Source organism: Mobula hypostoma, chromosome 13, assembly GCF_963921235.1.
Source record: "Mobula hypostoma chromosome 13, sMobHyp1.1, whole genome shotgun sequence".
Classification (NCBI taxonomy): domain Eukaryota; kingdom Metazoa; phylum Chordata; class Chondrichthyes; order Myliobatiformes; family Myliobatidae; genus Mobula; species Mobula hypostoma.
The window spans coordinates 64517003-64543745 of NC_086109.1; the positions used below are offsets into that span (position 1 = coordinate 64517003).

Here is a 26743-nt window from a genome sequence, read left to right on the forward strand (position 1 = left end):
GTCCCCTCATTCTTCTGAATTCCAGTGAATACAAGCCCAGAGCCATCAAACGCTCCTCATATGACAAGCCATTTAATCCTGGAATCATTTTTAATAACCTCCTTTGAACCCTCTCCAATTTTAGCACATCCTTTCTAAGACAAAGGGCCCAAAACTGTTTACAATACTCCCAAGTGAGGCCTCATCATTGCTTTATAAAGTCTCAATATTTCATCCTTACTTTTATATTCTAGTCCTCTTGAAGTGAGAGCTAAGATTGCATTTGCCTTCCTCACCACAGACTCAACCTGCAAATTAACCTGCAGGGAATCATGATCAAGGACTCCCAAATCCATTTGCACCTCAGATTTTTAAATTTTCTCTCCATTTAGAAAATAATCAACCCTTTCACTTCTTCTACCAAAGTGCAGAACCATACTCTTCCCGACACTATATTCATCTGCCATTTCTTTATCCATTCTCCTAATATGTCTAAGTCCTTCTGTCGCTTCTCTGCTTCCTCAAAACTACCTGCCCCTCCACTAATCTTTGTATCGTTTGCAAACTTTACAACAAAGCCATCAATTTCATCATCCGAATCACTGACATATAACGTAAAAAGAACTGGTACCAACACAGACTTCTGTGGAACACCTCTAGTCATCAGCAGCCAACCAAAAAAGGCTCCCTTTATTCCCACTCTTTGTGTCTTGCCAATCAGCCACTGCGTCATCCATGCTAGAATCTTCCCCTGTAATACCATGAGTTCGTATCTTCAGCAGCCTCATGTGTGGCACTGTGTCAAAGGCTTTCTGAAAATCCAAGCACACAGCATCAACCAATTCTCCTTTGTCTATCCTGCTTGTTATTTCCTCAACAAACTCCAACAGATTCGTCAGGCAACATTTTCCCTTGAGGAAACCATGCTGACTATGGCCATTTTATCATGTACCTCCAAGTACCCCAAAACTACATCCTTAACAATCGACTCCAACATCTTGCCAACCACTGACGTCAGACTAACTGGCTTATAGTTTCCTTTCTACTGCCTCACTCCCTTCTTGAAGAGTGGAGTGACATTTACAATTTTCTAGTCTTCTGGAACCATTCCGGAATCTAGTGATTCTTGGAAGATCATTACAAATGTTTCCACAATCTCTTCAGCCACCTCTTTCAGAACCCTGGGGTGAACATCATCCAGTCCAAGTGACTTATCTGCTTTCAGTCCATTCAGTTTCCCCAAGAATCCTCTCCCTAGTACTGGTAACTTCACACACTTCATGACTCCTGACACCTGGAACTTCCACCATACTGCTAGTGTCTTCCACCATGAAGACTGAGACAATATACTTATTCAGTTCGTCCACCATTTCCTGTACCCCATTACTACTTCACCAGCATCATTTCCTAGTGGTCCAATATCCACTCTCGCTTCCCTTTTACATTTTATGTATCTGAAGAAATTTTCGATATCCTCTTTAATATTATTGGCTAGCTTATTTTCTTATTCCATCTTTACCTTTTCAGGTGCCTTCTGTTGGTTTTAAAAGCTTCCCAATCCTCTAATTTTGCAATAATTTTTGCTCTATTATATGCCCTCTCTTTGGCTTTTACTGTGCCTTTGACTTCCCTTGTTAGCTATGGTTGTGTCATCTTGCCTTCAGAATACTTCTTCCTCTTTCGGATGTATATATGCTGTGCCTTCCGAATTGCTTCCAAAAATTCTAGCCATTGCTGCTTTGTCATCATCCCTGCCAGTGTTCTTTTCCAAATCAATTTTGGCCAACTCCTCTCTCATGGCTTTGTAATTCCCTTTACTCCACTGCAATACCGATATATCTGACTTAAGCTTCTTCTCAAATTTCAGTGTGAATTTAATATTATGATCACTTTCCCCTAAGAGTTCTTTTACCTTAAGCTCTCTAATCAATTCCAGTCCATTGCACAACATCCAAACCACAATAGCTGATCACCTCGTGGGATCCACCACAAGCTGCTCTAAAAAGCCATCTCATAGGCATTCTAGAAAATCCCCCTCTTGGAATCCAGCATCAACCTGATTTTCCCCAATCTACCTGCATATTGAAGTCCGTCATCACTATTGTAACGGTGATCTTTTGGCATGTATTTTCTATCTCACGTTGTAACCTGTAGACCACATCCCTACTACTGTTTGGGGGTCTGTATATAACTGCCATCAGTGTCTTTTTTACCCTCGCAGTTCCTTAGTTCTATCCACAACAATTCAACACCTTCTGACCCTATGTCACCTCTTTCTAATAATTTAATTTCATTTTTTACCGAAAGAACCACACCACTCTCTCTGCCTTCCTGCATGTCCTTTCAATACAGTGTTTATCCTTGGACATTAAGTTCCCAGCTATAATCTTCTTTCAGCCATTAACTGTCAATTCAGTTAACTATTTTGACAGTATTAATCAGTCAATAGATATAACAATTTCAATGAAATAAAAGAACCAACTGGAAAATTTTGCAGAAAAGCACACACAGTTTATCTCACCGTTGGTTTTAATATAACACAATTGAAGAGTTGATTGAGAAAATAAAGAAATAGGAGAATAGCTGAAAATTCAGAAAAACTTCCAAGGAAAATAATCAGACTCCAACTGACCTCAGAACATAATTATGCCAATTTCCCATGGGAAATATCTAGTGTTCTTTTTGGACAGGCTGAATTAATAGCTCTGTATTATAGTTATGCTCTGCACAAAACATAATGAGAAAATATTGACACCAACCATTAGATTAAAAAGAAATGCAATTTGTAAAAAGCTTTATGCCCAGTGACAAGAAATACTAACATCCAATAACGATCTGAATTCAGTGGGTCAAGCAGTATCTGTAGGAGAAAAGAAATGTCAGCTGCACCATTCGCAATGCAGGGTTTTGAACCAAAACATTGACAATTCCTTCCCTTCCACAGATGCAGCTTGATTCTGTTCTTCCAGCAGATTTTTTCTTTGCTTCAGCTTCTGGCATCTGCAGTCTCTTCTGTCTCTAAGACAAATATTGACTTCAAATACTTGAAACTATTAGAAACTACAGAAATTACTGCAATATATATTCTTGATATGAATTCGCTATTTATTTCTATGACTCTTTGACTCGTCACTGACTTAATTGATCTTCTATCTTGGATAGTTACAAGCCAAGGTAACTGTAAGGATGGTTAAGCAAAGAATGTTTGCAGTGTGTTTAGTATATCTAGAAACTGACTACTTAGAAGTAATCAAATATTAAACACAAAATAATCTGCAGATGCTGGGGTCAAAGCATCACTCACAACATGCTGGAGGAACTCAGCAGGTCAGGCAGCATCCGTGGAAAAGATCGGTCGACGTTCCGGCCCGGAATGTCGACTGATCTTTTCCACGGATGTTGCCCGACCTGCTGAGTTCGTCCAGTGTGTTGTGAGTAATCAAATATTGTTTTTCACTACCACTGCAGGAATGTCCATTTCTATTACTCAGATACTTCTGCACAATATAGCAAAAATTTTGAGATCATCATTCATGAAGTGTTTCATGCATCCAGTCTCTGATATCATTATGTTGCTAATGTTCTAAAAGGGCTGCATCATGGTTTAATTTTGAAGAGTACTACAGTTAAGACAGTGGTACTGTAAGCCAATAACTGAGTTATAGCATTTTAAGGACTGGTCAGATTTCTCACAAAAACAACGTAGATGTTCCTTCACAATGGATTCTACAGAAAATGGGAGCCCTCCAAATAGTCTACCTGCACTCCAATCTCATGTTAGCCCCCAACTCCAGAGGTAGATGAATTAATATTACTGTACATCAGCAGCAATATAAAACTTGAATACAAAGTCTAGACTGAAATTTCATTCCATACTGCTCTGACATAGGAGCCGATAATTGAAAAGACAATACTTTGCGAGCCAGGTAGATATAACAGATCTTGTGGCACTACTTAAAGAAAGGCAGACTCCAGTATTCTGGCCAATGTTTACTCCTCAACCAAAAATTTTAAAACACACTGTCGAGCCATTATCCAGTAAAGCATGTGTAACCTTGCTGAAAGAAAAACACCTACAGCTTTCTCTACAACAGAGCCTGCGTTTCATTCCTAGTCAATTATTTGAAATACAAAAGCAACAATATAAAAGCAAGTTCCTTTAACCATGAACTGAATTGATACTGGATTTCTGTCTTCTGGTAGATTAAGTGTGAAACTAAATAAATCTTGTTCAGTTGCAGTGCTGGTAAAACTAAATGTTTTATTTACATTGCCAAACAGAAGCAACTTAAAAGCAGAGAAAATGTGATATCATTACACACTACCTAAAGCAGGAGGAGAAGATGGCGGCACAATGCAGCTCGCAGTGGCCACTCCGGTGGTGATACCTGTTATCTGTCAAGTAGGGTGCTGTGCACAATCCTGATTTGATGGAGACAGACGTGAGAGCACAGAGGAACATCTGGTGAAACTTCTGAAATACCTGCTTCCCTGCCGCTGCTACTGTGAATCTCCGGAGGGGAAAGCCCCAAGTCCTGGGCTTTGCTTGTTGCTCGGCAGCCGGGGTGGAGTCGAAGTGCTCAGCAGAGGATGGTGCTCGGTGCTCAGTGCTCAGTGACAGAGGGCTGGTCGGAGGCTCAAAGTTTTCGGACGGACTTAGAGTCCACTGCGGTCGGGTGCTTCCAATGGTGCTGTATCGGCAAGTTTGCAGCGCTTGGAGGTTCATGGCAGGGAGAGTTTCTCCCTTCTATCGTCTGCATGAGATGATGGGGCTATCAGGACTTGAGACTTTGTTTTTTTACCATGCCCATGGTCTGCTCTTTATCAAATAACGGTATTACTTTGCACTGTTGTAACTATATTTTATAATTATGTGGTTTTGTCAGTTTTAGTCTTGGTTTGTCCTGTGTCTCTGTGATATCACTCTGGAGGAAAATTGTATCATTTTTTAATGCATGCATTTCTAAATGACAATAAACGAGGACTGAGTGTCCTCATAATCTAAAAAAAATTCCAGTTTGTAGCTGACGTATAAAGAAAAATCACTGCCTTGCTAGATCTAGGCAGCTAAAAATTCTGTACAGTACTTTTAAGTGAATCAGCATTCAGGTGTACCATTAATGCACTAGAGGAATCAATCTACCTGACAATAAGCTTGTACATTATCAACAAAATCATTTTTTTAAATGTACATTAGCACCTCATGTAACTATGTAACTAACTGCTTACCTTTCCTGCAAGTCGATTAGAAATGATTCCATTGCTAGCAATAAGGCTGTCCGCTAACGTGGTTTTTCCTGTAAGTGTAAACGAACATGTTAGCAACAAAAACATATTTGAAATAATAATTTATACATAACAATAAAGAAATATTTCTAATCTTCTAATCAGTCACTTATTTCTAACAATTAGATGCATTTATAAAATACTTTAATGGAGGTACTCCAAATCAGTTCACAGGAGCGCAATCAAATACTTTTATTTAAAAATTGAAATGAGGGCAGATAATCAAAATTTAGATCAATGAAGCAAGGCTTAAGGAGTGGCTTATAGGTTAAAAAAAAACACGTTCAGGCAGATAATTCCAGAGCTTAAATAAATATCAATGGCACACAAACGATGAGAAATAAGAAAATAAAATTTTCAAAAGGTTGTGTGAGATCATGTAGGGGATTGAACTCAACGATGTAGATTTTTACATCACCTCGCCCTCTCCCTTGAAAAGGTCTCACACTTCCTTCAGTTAGTCCTGACGACGGGTCTCGGCCTGAAACGTCGACTGCACCTCTTCCTACAGATGCTGCCTGGCCTGCTGCATTCACCAGCAACTTTGATGTGTGTTGCTTGAATTTCCAGCATCTGCAGAATTCCTGTTGTTTCCCTTGAAAAGGTGATTCCTTCTGTGATAACCTGGCTTACTCTTCCAAACCCAACACTTGATTCTTTTCCTTAGGCAACTACAGGAGATGAAATACTTGCTTTTTATCTCTGCATTTCCAACCTTGCAATGCCATAAACACTTCCTCCAAGTGATGCTGCAATTTACTACTGACTATTTGCTACAATATTTGCAAATGCGGTTTCTTCTACATTAAGATCACATATTGAGTGATTGCTGTACAGAAAAGCTCAATTCCATTATGTATACACTCAATTCCAAGCTTCCAGCTATTTGTTACTTCAATCTGCTCTCACATTTCCACTCCAAATCTGTGCTTTTAACTTCTACACTGTTCCAATAAATCTCCACACAAGCTGAACGAAAAGCACTACATCTTCCAATTGGACATGCTAGGATCTTCTAGATTGAATATTAAAGTTCAAAGTAAATTTATTATCAAAGGACATATGTCACCATATACAACCCTGAGATTCATATTTTTGTGGGAACACAATAAATCTACAAAGAAATAATAACCATAATAGAATCAACAAAAGACCACACCAACTTGGGCATTCAACCAGTGTGCTAAAGTCAACAAAATAATAATAATAATAATAATAATAATAATAAATAAACAATAAATGTTGAGAACATGAGATGAAGACTCCTTGAAAGTGAGTCAGTGAGATTTACAGTAAGATGCTGCTTTCTGCTCTGCATTGCTTCTTGCCGCACCTCCAACAGTGCCCTTAAGTCATCAGTCGGGCACCACCGGTCATAGATATTTCGCTCCCTTAGCCCTGGTACATCTCCTAATGCGGAACAGTGGCATGGACGTCTCCCTACCACCCCCTGCAGTTTCCAATGGGGTTAGTCATCCTCTTAATTTCTCTCCTTCCTCCTCAGCCACATACAAAAGCTGTCCTTTTCTGCCTCCTGAGCCTCGCTTCAATCACTGCCATATCATAGAAACATAGAAAATAGGTGCAGGAGTAGGCCATTCGGCCCTTCGAGCCTGCACCGCCATTTATTATGATCATGGCTGATCATCCAACTCAGAACCCCGCCCCAGCCTTCCCTCCACACACCCCGACCCCCGTAGCCACAAGGGCCATATCTAACTCCCTCTTAAATATAGCCAATGAACCGGCCCCAACAGTCTCCTGCGGCAGAGAACTCCACAGACCCACCACTCTCTGTGTGAAGAAGTTTTTCCTAATCTCGGTCCTAAAAGGCTTCCCCTCTATCCTCAAACTGTGACCCCTCGCTCTGGACCTCCCCAACATCGGGAACAACCCTCCCGCATCCAGCCTGTCCAATCCCCCTAGGATCTTATACGTTTCAATCAGACCCCCCCCCCCAATCTCCCAAATTCCAACGAGTACAAGCCCAATTCATCCAGTCTTTCTTCATATGAAAGTCCTGCCATCCCAGGAATCAATCTGGTGAACCTTCTTTGTACTCCCTCCATGGCAAAGACGTCTTTCCTCAGATTAGGGGACCAAAACTGCACACAACACTCCAGGTGTGGTCTCACCAAGGCCTTGTACAACTGCAGTAGTACCTCCCTGCTCCTGTACTCGAATCCTCTCGCTATAAATGCCAGCATACCATTCGCCTCCCTCACCGCCTGCTGTACCTGCATGCCCACTCTCAATGACTGGTGTATAATGACACCCAGGTCTCGCTGCACCTCCCCCCTTCCTAATCGGCCACCATTCAGATAACAATCTGTTTTCCTATTTTTGCCACCAAAGTGGATAACTTCACATTTATCCACATTAAATTGCATCTGCCATGAATTTGCCCACTCACCCAACCCATCCAAGTCACCCCGCATCCTCCCAGCATCCTCCTCACAGCTAACACTGCCACCCAGCTTCGTGTCATCCGCAAACTTGGAGATGCTGCATTTAATTCCCTCATCCAAGTCATTAATATATATTGTAAACAACTGGGGTCCCAGCACTGAGCCTTGCGGTACCCCACTAGTCACTGCCTGCCATTCTGAAAAGGTCCTGTTTATTCCCACTCTTTGCTTCCTGTCTGCTAACCAATTCTTTATCCACATCAATACCTTACCCCCAATACCGTGTGCTTTAAGTTTGCACACTAATCTCCTGTGTGGGACCTTGTCAAAAGCCTTTTGAAAATCCAAATATACCACATCCACTGGTTCTCCCCTATCCACTCTACCAGTTACATCCTCAAAAAATTCTATGAGATTCCTACCTCCACAGTGTAGATAATGTTCTTCCAGCCAGCTTCCTTACACTCAGCTGCCAGCCTGACTACTTCAGCCTCCTCTGCTCGTGAGCAGCCTCCACTCCTCTCTCCCAGCCACAGTGAGTTGACCAATTTCAGATAATATGAAGTTTTATTTAAAATGTTTTAAATTCTTTAAAAATTCCTAAATTCAAACTACATTTTTGGTTTTGTTTTCTTGCCAACTTTGTCACTGAACACATTCTGTCTGCCACTCGATCACAGCTTGCCATAGATCTCTTCTCCCCGCTTCTCTTTCTTCTTTCCATGTCCTGAAACCTCTTTGCTTCCAACTATTCCCAGCTCTCATGAAACACTGAAATGGTAACTTTGTTTCTCTTTCCAAAACTGCTCCTATTATTTCCAATTTCATTTGGTTTTACTTCATATTTTAAGTATACCGCTTTCAAATAATTTAACAAAATAACAATTCATGTACTCTAGTGCTCAATTTTGATTTGTTTTAGTGCCACTCTTATCAGTAACAACTACATACAGCAAGTCTTCAAATATTGCATTTCATTAATTCACATCAAATACATAAATGTAATCACTCACAACCTAGAGTAATGAATGCACAATGCAGAACATAAGCCACAGTCAAACAGCAAATTGTGACAATTAGATCTATAATATTCAGGATCCATATTTAAATCAGAAGTGAAAATACTGAATTTACTAAACACTAACAATTATCCCAGCTCCCTACAAAATAGATGAGGTAGTTATCAATATATGCCACCACGCATGTATCCTTAGTACAATTTTAAAAGTCACCTAGAAATGTCATTGTATTCTATAGTCTTAGTTTAATATTGACCATTGCATTTTACATCAAATAAGCAATGTTAGCATTTCCACAATTCCTGCTGCCTTTTGTGAAATTGAATCAAAACTCACAGAATGCAATAAACCACTCATTTTCGCATGGATATGGAAGCTACAGAAACCACACATGAACAAGCACTTCAGCCCGCAATGTGAATTTAAACTGCCCAACTGTTTGTATGCGGTTTATATCTTTTCCATTCCCTGCTCATTCATGTGGCTGTTCACATGTCAAGGATAATGACTATAGCATTTTGTGGATTCCCCTACTGTCAATTTACACGAACAAGCTGGGGCATTTGTGGCACAATGCTTTCATGTGGGGAAGCTTCAGCAAGCCTATTAACAAAGAGCACAGTAAAACATTTGACAGCTTGATAAGCAATACCATTAACACTTTCAAGTATTATTTTTTAAAGAAAACAAGAGTACAGAAGAATTTTAAACCTTTTAAAGTACTTAATTAGGTAATAAAATAACATAAAAATTAGTCACTGATCCTGCCCTATTTGACACAGTTTCAGCGGCAACTTTGCTATCATAAAGGTTGGGGAACTGCCACAAGTTTATGTTACACTAAAGAGAAACACAAAGAATCTATTGTCAAACCATTGTTGGGAAATCATCAGTGAAAAGTAATTGGCAAATCTGGTCATCCCATGTTCACACAGGATCGAGGCACAATTGTGCAAGCGCGTGGATGTCAGCCAGTTAGAACAGCGAGAAGAGTTTAAAGGGAGACAGTTATTTTTTCAGCTGTTTGATCAAGGCACGACTGCGCAAGTGCGTGAACGTCAGCCAGTTAGAACAGAGAGAAGAACTTAAAAAGAAGACAGCTTTATAGAGTGGGCGACAGAATAGGAGGGCTTTGGCTCAACAGGGCTTAGGCGATAACGGGTCGAGGCGAGGTAGGTTGCCTGTGTAGAACAGAGACAGGAAGGACATGTGTGAGGCCGGTGTTCTGTACTGGGTATCAGATGTGGGATGTCCAGGAGACTCCCAGCCTCCCGGACAGCCACATCTGCGCTAGGTGCGTCGAGCTGCAGCTCCTTAGGGATCGCGTTAGCGAACTGGAAATTCAGCTCATGACCCTTGTCTGGTCAGTGAGAGTGAGGAGGTGATAGAGAGGAGCTACAGGCAAGTTATCACATCGGGGTCTCAGATGACAGATAAGTGGGTAACAGTCCAGAGAGGGAAGGGCAAGAGTCAGATACTAGACAGTACCCCTGTGGCTGTCACCCTTAACAATAAGTACTCCTGTTTGAGTACTGTTGGAGGGAGACAACCTATGTGGGGGAGGCAACAGTGGCCGGGCCTCTGGCACAGAGTCTGGCCCTGTGGCTCAGAAGGGTAGGGAAAGAAGGAGGATGGCAGTGATAGGAGACTCTATAGTTTGGGGTCAGGCAGACGATTCTGTGGACGGAGGAAAGAAACACGAATGGTAGTTTGCCAGGGAAGTTTCTGATCGCGTCCACGATACCCTGAAGTGGGAAGTTTAACAGCTAAACGTTGTGGTACATATGGGTACCAATGACATAGGTAGGAAAATGGAGGAGGTCCTGAAAACAGACTACAAGGAGTTAGGAAGGAAGTTGAGAAGTAGGACCTCAAAGGTAGTAATCTCGGGATTACTGCCTGTGCCACGTGACACTGAATATAGGAATAGAATGAGCTGGAGGATAAATGCGTGGATAAGGGATTGGAACAGGGGGCAGGGATTCAGATTTCTACATCATTGGAACCTCTTTTGGAGCAGGCGTGACCTGTACAAAAAGGACAGATTGCACTTGAATCCGAGGGGGACCAACATCCTGGCTGGGAGGTTTGCTAAGGTTGTTGCCTTGCCTTGCCTAGCGCCCTTAACTCCCGGTGGAGTCGTCGGGGCACCGTCATGACAAGTCTGTTCCATGTGTCGTGGTTATTGGGAAGAGTTTAAACTAGAACTGCTGGGGGGTAGAAACCAAACTGAAGAGACAGAGGAATGGGTGGTTGGCTCACAAATAGAGAAAGCTTGTAGACAGTGCAAGATGGAGGATAGGCAGGTTATAGAGAAGGGATGAGCTCAGACCGATGGTTTGAGATGTGTCTATTTTAATTCAAGTATTATGAACAAAGCAGATGAACTTAAGAGCGTGGATCAGTACTTGGAGCTGTGAAGCTGTGGCCATTACAGAGACTTGGGTGGCTCAGGGGCAGGAATGGTTACTTCGAGTGCCAGGCTTTAGATGTTTCAGAAAGGACAGGGAGGGATGCAAAAGAGGTAGGGGTGTGGCACTGCTGATCAGAGATAATGTCAGGGCTGCAGAAAAGGAGAAAGTCATGGAGGGATTGGCTACTGCGTCTCTGTGGGTGGAAGTAAAGAACAGGCAGGGGTCAATAACTCTACTGGGTGTTTTTAATTGACCACCCAATAGTAACAGGGACATCGAGGAGCAAATAGGGAGACGGATTCTGGAAAGATGTAATAATAACAGGGTGGTCGTGGTGGGAGATTATAAATTCCCAAGTATTAATTGGCATCTCCCTTAGCAAGGGGTTTAGATGGGGTTGAGTTTGTTAGATGTGTTCAGGAAGGTTTCTTGACACAATATGCAGATAAGCCTACAAGAGAAGAGGCTGTACTTGATCTGGTATCGAGAAATGAAACTGGTCGGGTGTCAGGTCTCTCAGTGGGAGAGCATTTTGGAGATAGTCATCACAATTCTATCTCCTTTACCATAGTATTGGAGAGGGACAGGAACAGACAAGTTAGGAAAGCGTTTCATTGGAGTAAAAGGAAATATGAGGCTATCAGGCAAGAACTCGGAAGCAAAAATTGGGAATAGATGTTCTCAGGGAAATGTACGGCAGAAATGTGGCAAATGTTAGGGGATATTTGCATGGAGTTCTGCATAGGTACGTTCCAATGAGGCAGGGAGAGTATAGTAGGGTACAGGAACTGTGGTGTACAAAGACTGTTGAAAATCTAGTCAAGAAGAACAGAAAAGCTTAGGAAAGGTTCAAAAAAACTAGGTAATGATAGAGATCTAGAAGATTATAAGGCTAGCAGGAAGGAGCTTAAGAACGAAATTAGGGGAGCCAGAAGGGGCCATGAGAAGGCCTTGGCAGACAGGATTAAGGAAAACCCCAAGGCATTCTACAAGTATGTGAAAAGCAAGAGGATAAGGCGTGAGAGAATAGGACCAATCAAGTGTGACAGTGGAAAAGTGTGTATGGAACCAAAGGAGAGAGCAGAGGTAGTTAATGAATACTTTGCTTCAGTATTCACTGCAGAAAAGGATCTTAGTGATTGTAGGGATGACTTATAGCAGACTGAAAAGCTTGAGCATATAGATATTAAGAAAGAGGATGTGCTGAAGCTTTTGGAAAGCATCAAGTTGGATAAGTCACAGGGACTGGATGAGATATACCCCAGGCTACTGTGGGTGGCAAGGGAGGAGATTGCTGAGCCTCTGTCGATGATCTTTGTAGATGGGAGAGGTTCCGTAGGGTTGCGGATGTTGTTCCCTTATTCAAGAAAAGGAGTAGAGATATACCAAGAAATTATAGGCCAAGTGATATACCAAGAAATTACAGGCCAGTGAGTCTTACTTCAGCAGTTGGCAAGTTGATGGAGAAGATCCTGAGAGGCAGGATTTATGAATATTTAGAGAGGCATAATTTGATTAGGAATAGTCAGCATGGCTTTGTCAAAGGCAGGTCGTGCCTTACCAGCATAATTAAATTTTTTGAGGATGTGACTAAACACATTGATGAAGGTAGAGCAGTAGATGTAGTGTATATGGATTTCAGCAAGGCATTTGACAAGGTACCCCATGCCAGGCTTATGGAGAAAGTAAGGAGGCATGGGATCCAAGGGGACATTGCTTTGTGGATCCAGAACTAGCTCGCTCACTAAAGGCTAGGAGTGGTTGTAGACCAGTCATATTCTGAAAGGAGGTCGGCGACCAGGGGTATGCCTCAGGGATCTGTTCTGGGACCTCTTCTCTTCGTGATTTTTATAAATGATCTGGATGAAGAAGTGGAGGAATGGGTTAGTAAATTTGCTGATGAAACAAAGGTGGGGGGCATTGTGGATCCTGTGGAGGGCTGTCAGAGGTTACAGCGGGACATTGATAGGATGCAAAACTGGGCTGAGAAGTTGCAGATGGAGTTCAACCCAGTACATGTGAGGTGGTTCATTTTGGTAGGTCAAATATGGTGGCAGAATATAGTATTAATGGTAAGACTCTTTGCAGTATGGAGGATCAGAGGGATCTTGGGGTCCGAGTCCATAGGACTCTCAAAGCTGCTATGCAGGTTGACTCTGTGGTTAAGAAGGCATACAGTGCATTGGCCTTCATCAACCGTGGGATTGAGTTTAGGAGCAGAGAGGTAATGTTGCAGCTATATAGGACCCTGGTCAGACCCCACTTGGAGTACTGTGCTCAGTTCTAGTCACCTCACTACAGGAAGGATGTGGAAACTATAGAAAGGATGCAGAGAAGATTTACAAGGACGTTGCCTGGATTGGGGAGCATGCCTTACGAGAATAGGTTGAGTGAACTCAGCCTTTTCTCCTTGGAGCAACAGCGGATGAGAGATGACCTGACAGAGGTGTACAAGATGATGAAAGGCATTGATAGTGTGGATAGTCAAAGGCTTTTTTCCCAGGGCTGAAATGGCAAATACGAGATGACAGAGTTTTAAGGTGTTTGGAAGTAGGTACAGAGGAAATATCACGAGAAAGTATTTTTTTATGCAGAGAGTGGTGAGTGCGTAGAATGGGCTGCCGGCAATGGTGGTGGAGGCGGATACAATAGGGTCTTTTAAGAGACTCCTGGATAAGTACGTGGAGCTTAGAAAAACAGAGGGCAATGGGTAACCCGAGGTAATTTCTAAAGTAAGTACATGTTCGACACAGTATTGCGGGCCGAAGGGCCTGTATTGTGTTGCAGGTTTTTCTATGTTTCTATAAGATGTTTTAATAAAGAAAGAAATCTTACCATGGTCCACATGAGCTATGATACAGATATTCCTGATGTTGGCAGTATTCTTTTGCAGGTCGACAATATTTGCCAAATTAGTATGACCCATTTTAACTTCAGTTCTGTAAGGACATACAAATTGAATGACAGCATATATTAATCATATTAATAGAACTCAAGATCCTGATCTGCACTCAGAATGCCCCACATCAGAAAAATGCAACAAAAGCAATTGTCTTTGGTATTTTTTGATACTGAAGTTAGAATGCATAAAGCTTAAATTTTAAGATGAATAATCTGAAGCTGATTAAAACCAAAAGTTAATAACTAATTGCTATGGTTACCAAATTCAGTAAAGACAGCGGACGACAGTTATCACAAGACCATGACATCCTGGTTACAGTGATAAAACTCATACCAGAATATTATTCCCAAAATTTAGAAACTTTCTTATTAACTGACACATCCTGCAGAAAGCTCCTGTTGTAATTGTATCTCCCACAGCATCACCGACAATCCTTAGAGTGTGAAAACATTTCATGAAGGTCCAAGGCTAAGATAATTGTCCACCTAATCCCAACATCCTTCTGAAGAAACACTTTACCCCTTAAAATGGGTTAGGAGTGAACACCTTACCATGCCAGCAACGCCCTATTTAATCACGGGACAATTTACAATGATCACTTAACCTACCAATGAGTACATCTTTGGTCTGAGAGGAAACCAGGCCACCAAGAAGGAAACCCATGCAGTCACGGGGAGAACATACAAATTCCTTAATTCGCCATCCTATTTTGCATTGAATCCCATGTTATAAGTGGAGATACATTCCCACAGGATGCTTCTCCCTCAGCAGTAATCATAAGTACCATAGCTGCTGGTTCACGGGGTGGGGTACTTCAGAAATTTGCTTTGGAAACCAACCAGGCAATCTTTTTAAGTGGTGGATGCATTTAAAGATTAAAAAAAAGTAACTGCAATGTTTATCACCTTCTAGTTTTTACTGTGCATGGAGAAATAATTTTAAATGCTTATCAAATATAAGGAAGATAGAATAATAATGTAACTCACAAAAAAGAGGTTATTTCAGCTTACAACTTGCACTTAAACATGCTGACCCTTTCATTCATCTTGAGGATAAATAGATCACTCCAGCTACCTTTTAAATTTTGTACAAATCCTCCTTGATTCAACCTCCCTCAAACTCCCTCAGATCAGGTGTTCTCAACCTGGGGTCCACGTACCCCTCAATTAATGGTAGCAATCCATGGCATAAAAAAGGTTAGAGACCCTGTCTAGACTGACAGCTATTCCCTGCCTATATCCATAACCCAATTAGATCCAGCATGTAACTTACTCTGAGGTATCTGTTATTCAAAACAATAAACACCCAGAATCTCTCAATGAGATCCGTCTGTACCTCACATTTAGTTATCTGTTACTCATTAAGTATACCTCCAAACTCCCGAAATTAGTTCCAGTCTGCAACTCCTGAACGTTTTTATTCTATATGTAATTATTGCAAACCCTTGACTGATTACCAGTCTGTTATTCACTTCTATATATGCACCCACTGAGTCATTCAGTTAGATTTTAGCCTGTTTCTTGCTCCTGCTAGCTCATCATTCGATATCTAAACACACCAAATTCTCAACAGATTCCTTTATTTTGGGTTATATTATCTGTGTCTCGTTGTTTGGAATCCATGTAAAGAAACCGTATATTTGACAGCATTTGGCAACTGTGTTGATTTTTTTTCTGCTACAAATGAACTCAATGAGACTCTATTCATCATTTTCCATAACCTTTCAATATCGAGGACCACAGCAACATTTCAGCTGTTATTCATGGGCTGCAAATCAGTACTTTACACAGAGGATTTTGGTAATACCACATTCTGAAGAACACTAGTAATAAAAAAAATGCTAGACTGCAAATTTTACACCTTTTCCTATGATCAGGAAATTGGAGTTGAAAAAAGCCAAAATTTGCTGCTTCTTTCACATTTTTGGTTTATTTATCCCTCTCTCCCAACATAAATTGTGCAAGAGAAAATATCACTCCATATCTCAGATTTTCAGTTCGTGAGCTATGAATTCAGTAAAGGAGAATTAATACAAAAAGTTGTGTAACACAAAAGTCATTTGTACCTTAACCAACATTAAGTTAATTAACTGTTCACCTTCTCATTGCAGCTTTTAGAATTTAGCTGACAGATTATCTGCCATCCTTAAACAGTACAGCAGCAACTATAATCAGAATAACACTTCCCCCTCTGTCAATATAGCTATTTTCTCAGACACTCCAAAATGCAACTACATTTTGTCCTTCTCAATAACCCAGCAATCTCCCATCCTGAAAATCAGAAAGTTAATGTTGGAAATCTAAAATAAAAACAGAACACTGAAAATAATCACCCTGTCAGGCAGATTTGAAACAGTTAATATTTCAAATAAAAGACCCTTACTCAGAACACGAAAAGTGAGAAAAACAAATTAGATTTAAATTGCAGAGAGAGTGGCAGAGAGATTGATAGGACAAAGGAAATCTCTCTGAAAGGGTAAGATCAGGTTTCCAAAGCGCTAACTCCCTCCTTTGAGTACTCAAAATTGAAAGTAAAAGAACTGTAGGCTAGAAATTCCATCACGTACATTTAAAGCACAAGTCTTACACAAAAGGGCTGATTGACTGAACTGACTGAGTTTTTCAAATGCGTAATAGGTAAACAATAGGTGATATAACTGTTGAAGAAAGTGCAAAAATGGATCAATCTATCAATTGCAAAAAGACAGAATGTATGGTGATATCCAAAAAGAAGGAGAATCCTATCCGCAGGCTGCGAATAAACGGGAAAGGTATAAAGCAAGTACAGAACTTTTGCTACTTAAGAAGCTGGGTGACATCAGATGGCAGGTGCGACATGGACTTCAAAAGAAGAATAGGGATGGCAAAAGACACCTTTACGAGAATGAAGAGCATACTGACCAACACTAAACTAGGCATGACAACCCGCCTCAGTGTACTGAAATGTTACGTTCATCCAGTTATGTTATATGGCTCAGAATGTTGGACAATATCTAGTAACATGAGGAATCGAATTGAAGCAGCAGAGATGTGGTTTCTGAGGAGGATGCAAAGAATATCATGGATGAAACGAATATCTAATGAGGATGTCATGAACAGAGCAAACACAAAAAGAGAAATAATATGAGATCATGAAAAGGCAACGTAACTTCATTGGACATGTGATTAGGAAAGGGGAATTAGAATGCATGGTAATTATGGGAAAGATTGAAGAGAAGAAAGCAAGAGGAAGACAAAGACAAATGATGATGGAAACAGCAGCCAGAGAACTAGAAATGAATACCAATGAATTGATCCACTTGACCCGAAACAGGAGTGTGTGGGCCATGGCAGTCAAAGCTCAAACTGGGCATGGCACCTGATGACGATGAATAGGTAAACAAATAAGACCATAAGACATAGGAGCTGAATAAGACCATTCAGCCCTTATCATCTAACTGTGCCATTCCATCATGGCTATTTATTATCCCTCTAAACCTCATTCTCCTACCTTTTCCCTGTAACCTTAAACACCCTTACTAATCAATGACTTGGCCTCCACAGTTGTCATGGCAATGAATTCCACAGAATCACTACACTGTAGCTGATGAAATTCCTCATCTCTGTTGTACTCTGAGGCTGTGCCCTCTGGTCCTAGGTTTCCCCACTACAGTAAACATCCTTTGCATGTCCACTCAATCTAGGCCTTTCAATGAGATCCCTCCTCATTCTTCTAAACTCCAATGAGTCCAGGCCCAAAACCAACAAATGCTCCTCATACACTGACCCTTTCATTCCTGGGATTATTCTCATAAACCTCCTCTAGACCCTCTCCAATGACCGCACACTTTTTCTCAGATAAGAGGCCCACAACTGCTCACTATATTCTAAATGCAGGTTGACCAATGTCTTATAAAGTTTCAGCATTATATCCTTGTTCTTACAGTGCCTACAAAATGTACTCACCCCCCCACCCAGAAATTTTCATGTTTTACTGTTTTATAACATTGAATCACAGTGGATTTAATTTGGCTTTTTTGACACTGATCAACAGAAAAAGACCCTTTCATGTCAAAGTAAAAACAGATCTCTACGAAGTGATCTAAATTGATTACAAACATAAAACGGAAAATAATTGATTGCGTAAGTATTCACCCCCTTCAAGTCAGTATTTAGTAGATGCACCTTTGGCAGCAATTACAGGCTTGAGTCTGCGTGGATAGGTCTCTGTCAGCTTTGTACATCTGGACACTGCAATTTTTCCCCATTCTTCTTTACAGAACTGCTCAAGCTCTCTCAGATGGCATGGGGATCATGAATGAAGAGCCCTTTTCAAGTCCAGCCACAAATTCACAATTGGGTTGAGATCTGGACTCTGACTTGGCCACTCCAGGATATTAGTTTTGTTGTTTTTAAGCCATTCCTGTGTATTTTGCTGCATTCATTTTTACCCTGGATAATCCACGACACCTGACAGTTTCCCTGACAAATATCACCACCCGCTCCTTTGGTTCCTCCCGCTCTGTTGTTACGCGGTTAAAGATCTCCAGCCAGTTGATCAGCAGAGTCTTTAGTACTTGGTCATGACTGTCAGATACTCTGCCTGAGCTGAATGCTTTTCACGGGCTCACCTTCCTGACGGCTGCTCGCACATCAACCTCAAAGATTGAAATCACAGGATTATCAGGGTCTGTGGAAGTTCAAGCTGGTTGCTCCAGGTTCTGAATGTCACAGCGAGCTAAGAAGACAGTGCTCAGTCAGGACAGATTGCAGAACTCGTCTAGTGAGGTATTATAGATGGAAATGAGTAATAAGAAAGATATGACCACATTAATAGGAGTATATTACAGACACCCAACAGTCCAAAGGATTTAGAGGAACAAATTTGTAGAGAGATTGCAGAACGTTGCAAGAAACATAAGGTTGCTACAGTAGTTGAAACTAACTTTCGATACATTAACTGCAACTCCCTAACTATAAAAGCACTAGATGGGATAGTTTGTCAAATGTGTTCAGGAAAGTTTCAGTCCATAGAAGTCCGAACAAGAGAGTGCACAATACCTGATATGCTATTAGGGAATGAGACAGAGCAGGTGTCAGAAGCTTGTGTAGGAAACACTTTGCATCTACTGATCACAAAGCCATTAGTTTCAAACAAATATGCAATAAGATAGGTCTGGTCCGCAGGTTGAGATTCCAAATCGGAGAAATACCAATTTTGATGGATTCAGAAAGGATCTGGCAAGTGTGGATTAGGACAGGCTATTTTCTGGCAAAGGAGTACCTGGTAAGAGGGAGGCCATTAAAAGTGAAATATTGAGAGTACAAAGCTTGTATGTGCCTTTCAGAATAAAAGGTGTAGGGAAGCTTAGTTTTCAAGAAATATTGAGGCCCTGGTTAAGAAAAAGAAGATGCATAGCAGATATAGGCAGGTAGCAACAAATGAGGTGTTTATTGAGTATAAGAAATGCAAGAGAATACTTAAGAAAGAAATTAGGAGGGCGAAAAGAAGGCATAAGGTTGCCCTAGCAGAGAAGGTGAAGGAGAATCCTGAGCGATTTTACAAATACGTTAAGAGCAAAAGAATTGCAAGGGGCACTATTGGTCCTCTGGAAGATCAGAATGGTAATCCATGTGTGGTGCCAAAAGAGATGAGGGGAGATCTTAAATCCATTTTTTTGCATCTGTATTTATTCAGGAGACAGACACAGACTCGATAGAAGTGAGCCAACACGGCACCAACTTCATGGGCCCTGTACAGATTACAGAGAAACAGGTGTTTGCTGTCTTGGGGCAAATTAAGGTGGATAAACTCCCAGATCTTCTCAAGGTGTTCCCTCAGATCCTGCGGGAGACAAATGTGGAAATTGCCAAGGCCCTAGCAGAGATATTTAAATCCTTAATGACAACTGAGGAATCAGAGGATTGGAGGATGGCCAATGTTGTTCCACTGTTTAAGGCTCTAAAATTAAACCAGGAAAGTGTAGGCCGTGAGTCTGACAGCAGTGGTGGGAAAGACAGATTTAGGATAGTCAGCATGGCTTTGTGCCTGATAGATCATGTCTAACCAATCTTATAGAGTTTTTGGAGGTAGATACCAGGAAAGTTGATGAAGGCAAGGCAGTGCATGTTGTCTATGTGGACCTTAGCAAGGCATTTGACAAGGTCCCACAGGAAGGTTGGTCAAGAAGGTTCAATCGCTCGGCATTCAAGATGAGATAGTAAATTGGATTAGACATTGGCTTTGTGGGAGAAAAGCAAAGAGTGGGAGTGCATGGTTGCCCCTCTGACTGCAGACCTGTGACTAATGGAGTGCAGCAGGGATTGGTATTAAATCCGTTATGGTTTGTCATCTGTATCAACTTTCTGCATGATAATGTGATTAACTGGATCAGCAAATGTGTGGATGACACCAAGACTGGGGGTACAGTGGAAGGTGAGGAAGACTATCAAAGCTTGCAGCAGGATTTGGACCAGCAGGGAAAATGGGCTGAAAAACCGCAAATGGAATTTAATGTAGATAAATGAGCTAGGTCTTGCACAATGACCAGTAGGGCACTGAGCAGTGAAGTGGAACAAGTGGATCTGGGAATACAGGTCCATAGTTCATTGAACATGACATCACAGGTGGATAGGATCGTAAAGAGAGCTTTTAGCACTTTGGCCTTCATAAATCAAAGGACTGAGTAGAGGATTTAAACGCAAACAACAGGAATTCTGCAGATGCTGGGAATTCAAGCAACATACATCAAAGTTGCTGGTGAACGCAGCAGGCCAAGCAGCATCTATAGGAAGAGGCGCAGTCGACATTTCAGGCCGAGACCCTTCGTCAGGACTAGGGTCTCGGCCTGAAACGTCGACTGCGCCTCTTCCTATAGATGCTGCTTGGCCTGCTGCGTTCACCAGCAACTTTGATGTATGTTGACTGAGTAGAGGAGATGGGATGTTATGTTGAAGTTGTACAAGACGTTGGTGAGGCCTAATTTAGAGTATTGTGTGCAGTTTTGTTCACCTACCTTCAGGAAAGATGTAAATAAGGTTGAAAGAGTATAGAGAAACATTTACAAGGATGTTGCTGGGCCTGAGTTATAAGGAAAGATTGAGCAGGTTAGGACTTTATTTGGAGCATAAAACATTGAGAGGAGTTATGAAAGAGGTATACAAAATTATGAGGGGTATAGACAGAGTTAATGCAAGCAGGCTTTTTTTTCCACTAAGGTTGGGTGGGACTAGAGGTCATGGGTTAAGGATGAAAGAAAAAATGTTTAAGCGGATTGTGAGGAGAAACTGCTTCTCTCAGAGGTTTGTGAGAGTGTGGAATGAGCTGATAGAATAAATGATGCATGTGAGATCGATTTCAATGTTTAAGAGAAGTTTGGACAGGTAAATGGATGGTAAGGGTATGAAGGGCTATTTCCCAGTGCAGGTTAATGGGAATAGGCAGTTTAAATGGTTCAGCATTGAATAGATGGGCTGAAGGGACAGTTTCTTTGCTGCGCTTTACTATGACTTTATGATTCTTGCTTTGGCAGTTTGAGGTACTTCAAATAGGCTTCAATTACATTGTGCCTAAAAAGAACGTGGTAATTTGCCTCAATGACTAATGTCCAGTAGCACTTACATCCACTTTGATGAAGAGCTTTGAGAGGCTGGTGATGAAACATATCAACTCCTGCCTGAGAAGTAACTTGGATCTACTCCAAAATGCCTACCAGAGCAACAGCTCCACAGCAGAAGCCACTTCACTCAATCCTGGAACATCTGGATAGCAAAAATGCAGACGTCAGAATGTTCTTTGTTGACTACAGCTCAGCATTCAATACGATCATCCCCTCGAAACTAATCAATAAGCTTCAAGACATTGGCCTCAATACCTCCTTGTGCAATTGGATCCTCTACTTGCTCACTTGCAGACCCCAAACAGTTGTGATTGGCAACAACATCTCCATCAGCACATGTGCACATGGCTGTGTATCTGTTGCGGTCACACATCTGTTGAGGTGCTGCCGATGCTGCCTCTTAAGGTTCATTTTCAGGTTGAGTCAGTAATAAAGGCAATGCAATGTTAGTATGCATTTCAAGAAGACTACAACCTAAAAGCAAGGATGTACTGCTGAATGTTTCGAAAACATTGGAATGTTGTGAGTAATTTTGGGCCCTGTATTTCAAGAAAGATGTGCTGGCCCTTTACAAGATCCATAGAAGGTTCAAGAATGATCCCAGGAATAAAAGGATTGAAATATGGAGTACTTCGCCATGTCTTCAATCTGAGCCTGAGGCTCCGGAGGGTTCCTGTGCTGTGGAAGACGTCCTGCCTCGTCCCTGTGCTGAAGACGCCGCGCCCCAGCGGCCTCAATGACTACAGACCAGTGGCATTGACCTCCCACATCATGAAGACCCTGGACAGACTTGTTCTGGAGCTGCTCCGGCCTATGGTCAGGCCACACTTACATCCCCTCCAGTTCACCTATCAGCCCCAACTAGGAGTTGAGGATGCCATCGTTTACCTGCTGAACCATGTCTACGCCCACCTGGACAAGCCAGCGAGCACTGTGAGGGTCATGTTTTTTGACTTCTCCAGTGCGTTCAAAACCATCCGCCCTGCTCTGCTGGGGGAGAAGCTGACAGCGATGCAGGTGGATGCTTTCCTGGTATCATGGATTCTTGATTACCTGACTGGCAGACCACAGTACGTGTGATTGCAACACTGCGTGTCCGACAGAGTGATCAGCAGCACTGGGGCTCCACAGGGGACTGTCTTGTCTCCCTTTCTCTTCACCATTTACACCTCGGACTTCAACTAATGCACAGAGTCTTGTCATCTTCAGAAGTTTTCTGATGAATCTGCCATAGTTGGATGCATCAACAAGGGAGATGAGGCTGAGTACAGGGCTACGGTAGGAAACTTTGTCACATGGTGTGAGCAGAATTATCTGCAGCTTAATGTGAAAAAGACTAAGGAGCTGGTGGTAGACCTGAGGAGAGCGAAGGTACCGGTGACCCCTGTTTTCATCCAGGGGGTCAGTGTGGACATGGAGGAGGATTAGAAATACCTGGGGATACGAATTGACAATAAACTGGACTGGTCAAAGAACACTGAGGCTGTCTACAAGAAGGGTCAGAGCTGTCTCTATTTCCTGAGGAGACTGAGGTCCTTTAACATCTGCCGGACGATGCTGAGGATGTTCTATGAGTCTGTGGTGGCCAGTGCGATCATGTTTGCTGTTGTGTGCTGGGGCAGCAGGCTGATGGTTGGAGACACCAACAGAATCAACAAACTCATTCGTAAGGCCAGTGACGTTGTGGGGATGGAACTGGACTCTCTGACGGTGGTGTCTGAAAAGAGGATGCTGTCCAAGTTGCATGCCATCTTGGACAATGTCTCCCATCCACTACATAATGTACTGGTTGGGCACAGGGGTACATTCAGCCAGAGACTCATTCTACCGAGATGCAACACGGAGAGTCATAGGAAGTCATTCCTGCCTGTGGCCATCAAACTTTACAACTCCTCCCTTGGAGGGTCAGACAACCTGAGCCAATAGGCTGCTCCTGGACTTATTTCCTGGCATCATTTACATATTACTATTTAACTATTTATGGTTTTATTACTATTTAATTATTTATGGTGCAACTGTAATGAAAACCAATTTCCCCCGGGATCAATAAAGTATGACTATGACTATATGAGGAGTGTTGTCTCTGGGCTTGTACTTGGAAGTTCAAAAAGATGAGGGAGAGCTTCATTGAAACCTTCTTCAACTGAAAGGTCATTAGCAGGAGAATCAAGGATCTGAGGACACAGCCTTAGAATAACAGGATGTGCTTTTTAAACTGAGCAGGAATGTCTCCAGCTGGAAGGTGATAACTGTGGAATACACTGGGTGTATCTAAGGCAAAGATTTATAAGCTCTCGATTGATAAAAGGGGCAAGGATTACAAGGACAAGGCAGGAGAATGGGGTTGAAAAAATAATCAGCCATGATTGAATGGCAGAGCAGACCTGATGAATGAAACGGTCTCATGCTCCTGTACCTTATGGTCCATGCTGGTTAGGTTCCGGTTTCCCAAAAGTACAGAAATGGCACTCTACATGTCAGGGATGTATCTAGCGTACACATGCGTTCCTGCCATGTTCCCAGATAGAATTCAACTCTGTATGCAGTTCCTCCAATTTCAAATAAAATATCTTCCTTTCTTTGAGCTACTCAGTAGCATTCAGTAAGGATGTCCATGGCTATTCAACAAATTGATACTTTACAGGTTACTCAAATGCAAGGGGTACAAAACATGCTTAACAACCTTTCATACCCACTAGGTCCAACATCTTTTTTCTGCTCAACTGTAGACAGCTCTATATTAACAGATTTAATCCTGTATGAAGAATAATCAGATGGATTAACATAATTTCAGAGATGTCAAAACATCTGAACTGTAAAATCAATAGGAAATCAAGGAATGTTTATGCCTTAAAGGTGAAAATGAAGGAGATCAACTATACTATCCCTCGGACACTGCAAGCACATTGGCTTACCGCACCAAAATTATACACAAAATTTCGCAGAGGAAAAGAAAATCTCCTAGAACAGGTTTAACCAAGATCAGATCTAAATTCAATTCCAAACCCTTAAGATATAAGAGTAGAATTAGGCCATTCAGCCCATCAAGTCAAACTGGAGATGGTGGAAGTTACGAAGAATTGTGCGCTGGATGCAGAAACGGACAGCACATAATTCTCCATAACTTCCACCATCTCCAATGGGATCCCACCACCAAGCACATCTTTTGCTCCCTCCACTTTCTGCAGGGATCACGTCCTACATGACTCCCTTGTTCATTCATCCGCCACTGATCTCACTCCTGGTACTTCCCCCTTCCAAACGGAACAAGTGCCATACCTGCCCCTGCACCTCCACCCTCACTACCATTCAGGCTCCCAAACTGTCCTTCCAGGTGAGACGACACTTCATCTGCGAGTCTGTTGGGGTCATGTACTGTGTCTGGTGCCTCCTGTATCTGGTGCTCCCGGTGTGGCCTTCTGTATAATCAGTGAGACCCGATGTAGACTGGGAAACCGCTTGGCCGAGCACCTACAGTCCGTCCGCCAGAAAAAGCAGAATCTCCCCGTGGCCACCCACTTCAATTCACCTTCCCATTCTGACATGTCAGTCCATGGCCTCCTCTACTATTGTGATGAGGCCACACTCAGGTTGCAGGAGCAACATCTTACATTCTGTCTGGGTAGCCTCCAACCTGATGGCATGAACATCAATTTCTCAAACTTCTAGTAATTGCTTACCTTCACCATTCTCACTTCCCTCTCTCACCTCATCTCCTTACCTGCTCATCACCTCACTCTAGTGCTCTTCTTTCCATGGTCTTCTACCCTGTCCTAGCAGGTTCCCCCTTCTCCAGCCCTTTATCTCTTTCACTTATCAGCTTCTCAGCCCCTTACTTCACCCCTCTCCCAGTTTCACCTATCACCTACCACCTTGTACTTCTTCCTCCCCTCCTCCCCCATCTTCTTGATCTGATTTCTCATCCTTCTTTTCCAGTCCTGATGAAGGGTTTCAGTCCAAAACGTCAACTGTTTACTCTTTTCCATGGATGCTGCCTGGACTGCTCAGTTCCTCCAGCATTTTGTGTGCGTGTTGCTTTGGATTTCCAGCATCTGCAGATTTTTTTGTCTACATGCCCCTTCATCTATGTTTGTATTGTCTGCAAACTTGGGTCACAAAGCCATCCAAATAACTGACATATAACATTAAAATATTTGAACTAACTACAAGTTTTTATATATACATCAGCTCTGAAACCTCAGCCACTAACTTCTTCAGGATATTTTAAAACATTTTGCAGTGGTAGTTATTAAGTGTAGTCACTGCTATAGTTTAGGAAAAGAGACAGCCAATTTTATTTCAAATCCACAAACAGCAAAGTAGTAACATGGCCAAGGGAACGAAAAAAACAACCACATTTTCCTGAAATAGTTCGCTATAAAGTTGGCGCAAGTCTCTTAGTCTCTGGAAGATCCCTTGAAAGGTCAGAATTTAGATGCAACCTAAACTATAATCTAGCCATACCGCCAAAGCTGGGACAGGCACTCTCAACCAATGTTGGAGCAAAACCTGCCAGACTCAAGCTACTGCCGGTCGCCACACGAACAAATACTTCAGACATCAGGACGGCCTGCCATCCGGCTTCACAGCACCGAACCCCTCGCATCCCTCGAACCCCGGACTCCAGCGTGGAGAATGTGGTGACAGGACTCGAAGAGCGGTCCAGGTCCTCAGCCTGTAAGCCAGGCTCCAGACCACGAGGGTCGTGCCCGATGGAAGCGTTCTCGGGACCGAGCCCGGACCGCAGGGAAGGTTTAAAGCAGCAACATCCCAAATGCTGACTAAAGTAGCGCGGGCACTACCGGCCACAGGTAAATACGAAAGTACCCACCTCCACCTCGAAGGCTCCAACCCCGCCAAGGCCGACGAACTCTGACCTCTGACGTAGATGCCTACGTTGCGCCGTTGTCGGGACGCGGCGGTTTCCTAGCGACCATTGCTCGCCAGGAGACGCTCCCGACACAATAAAGCTGTGGAGACTCCAGCTGCCTTTCCCTCCGGCAGGCTCACCGCTGTCGCTGGCCGGTCAAAGAGTCTAACCTGCTGACAAACTTTGCACACAGATATAGAAGCAAACGCGCGCCGATAAGATGACCCGAAAATGTATCTGCGACATTTGTAATTGTGGGTAAGTTAAG

At 42.4% G+C, this 26743-nt stretch overlaps 2 protein-coding genes across 3 annotated transcripts in view; one reads left to right on the forward strand and one right to left on the reverse strand.

Moving 5' to 3' along the window:
* The window catches only part of efl1 (elongation factor like GTPase 1), a 319698-nt gene extending 293228 nt beyond the window's left edge, over positions 1-26470 (reverse strand). Inside the window, exons 1-3 of one of the 2 annotated variants that reach the window (XM_063065850.1) lie at positions 26437-26470; positions 13942-14045; positions 5209-5276 (exon numbers count right to left, since the gene is read on the reverse strand). In XM_063065850.1, coding sequence (XP_062921920.1) covers positions 5209-5276; positions 13942-14032 — 159 coding nt within the window. In that variant the 5' untranslated portion in view covers positions 14033-14045; positions 26437-26470. Of the gene's footprint in view, positions 1-5208; positions 5277-13941; positions 14046-26069; positions 26389-26436 lie in introns of those variants that run through there. The other variant, XM_063065852.1, reaches the window with a different exon arrangement.
* The window catches only part of saxo2 (stabilizer of axonemal microtubules 2), a 50734-nt gene continuing 50457 nt past the window's right edge, over positions 26467-26743 (forward strand). The window contains exon 1 of the mRNA XM_063065854.1: positions 26467-26733. Coding sequence (XP_062921924.1) covers positions 26696-26733 — 38 coding nt within the window. The 5' untranslated portion in view covers positions 26467-26695. The remainder of the gene's footprint in view (positions 26734-26743) is intronic.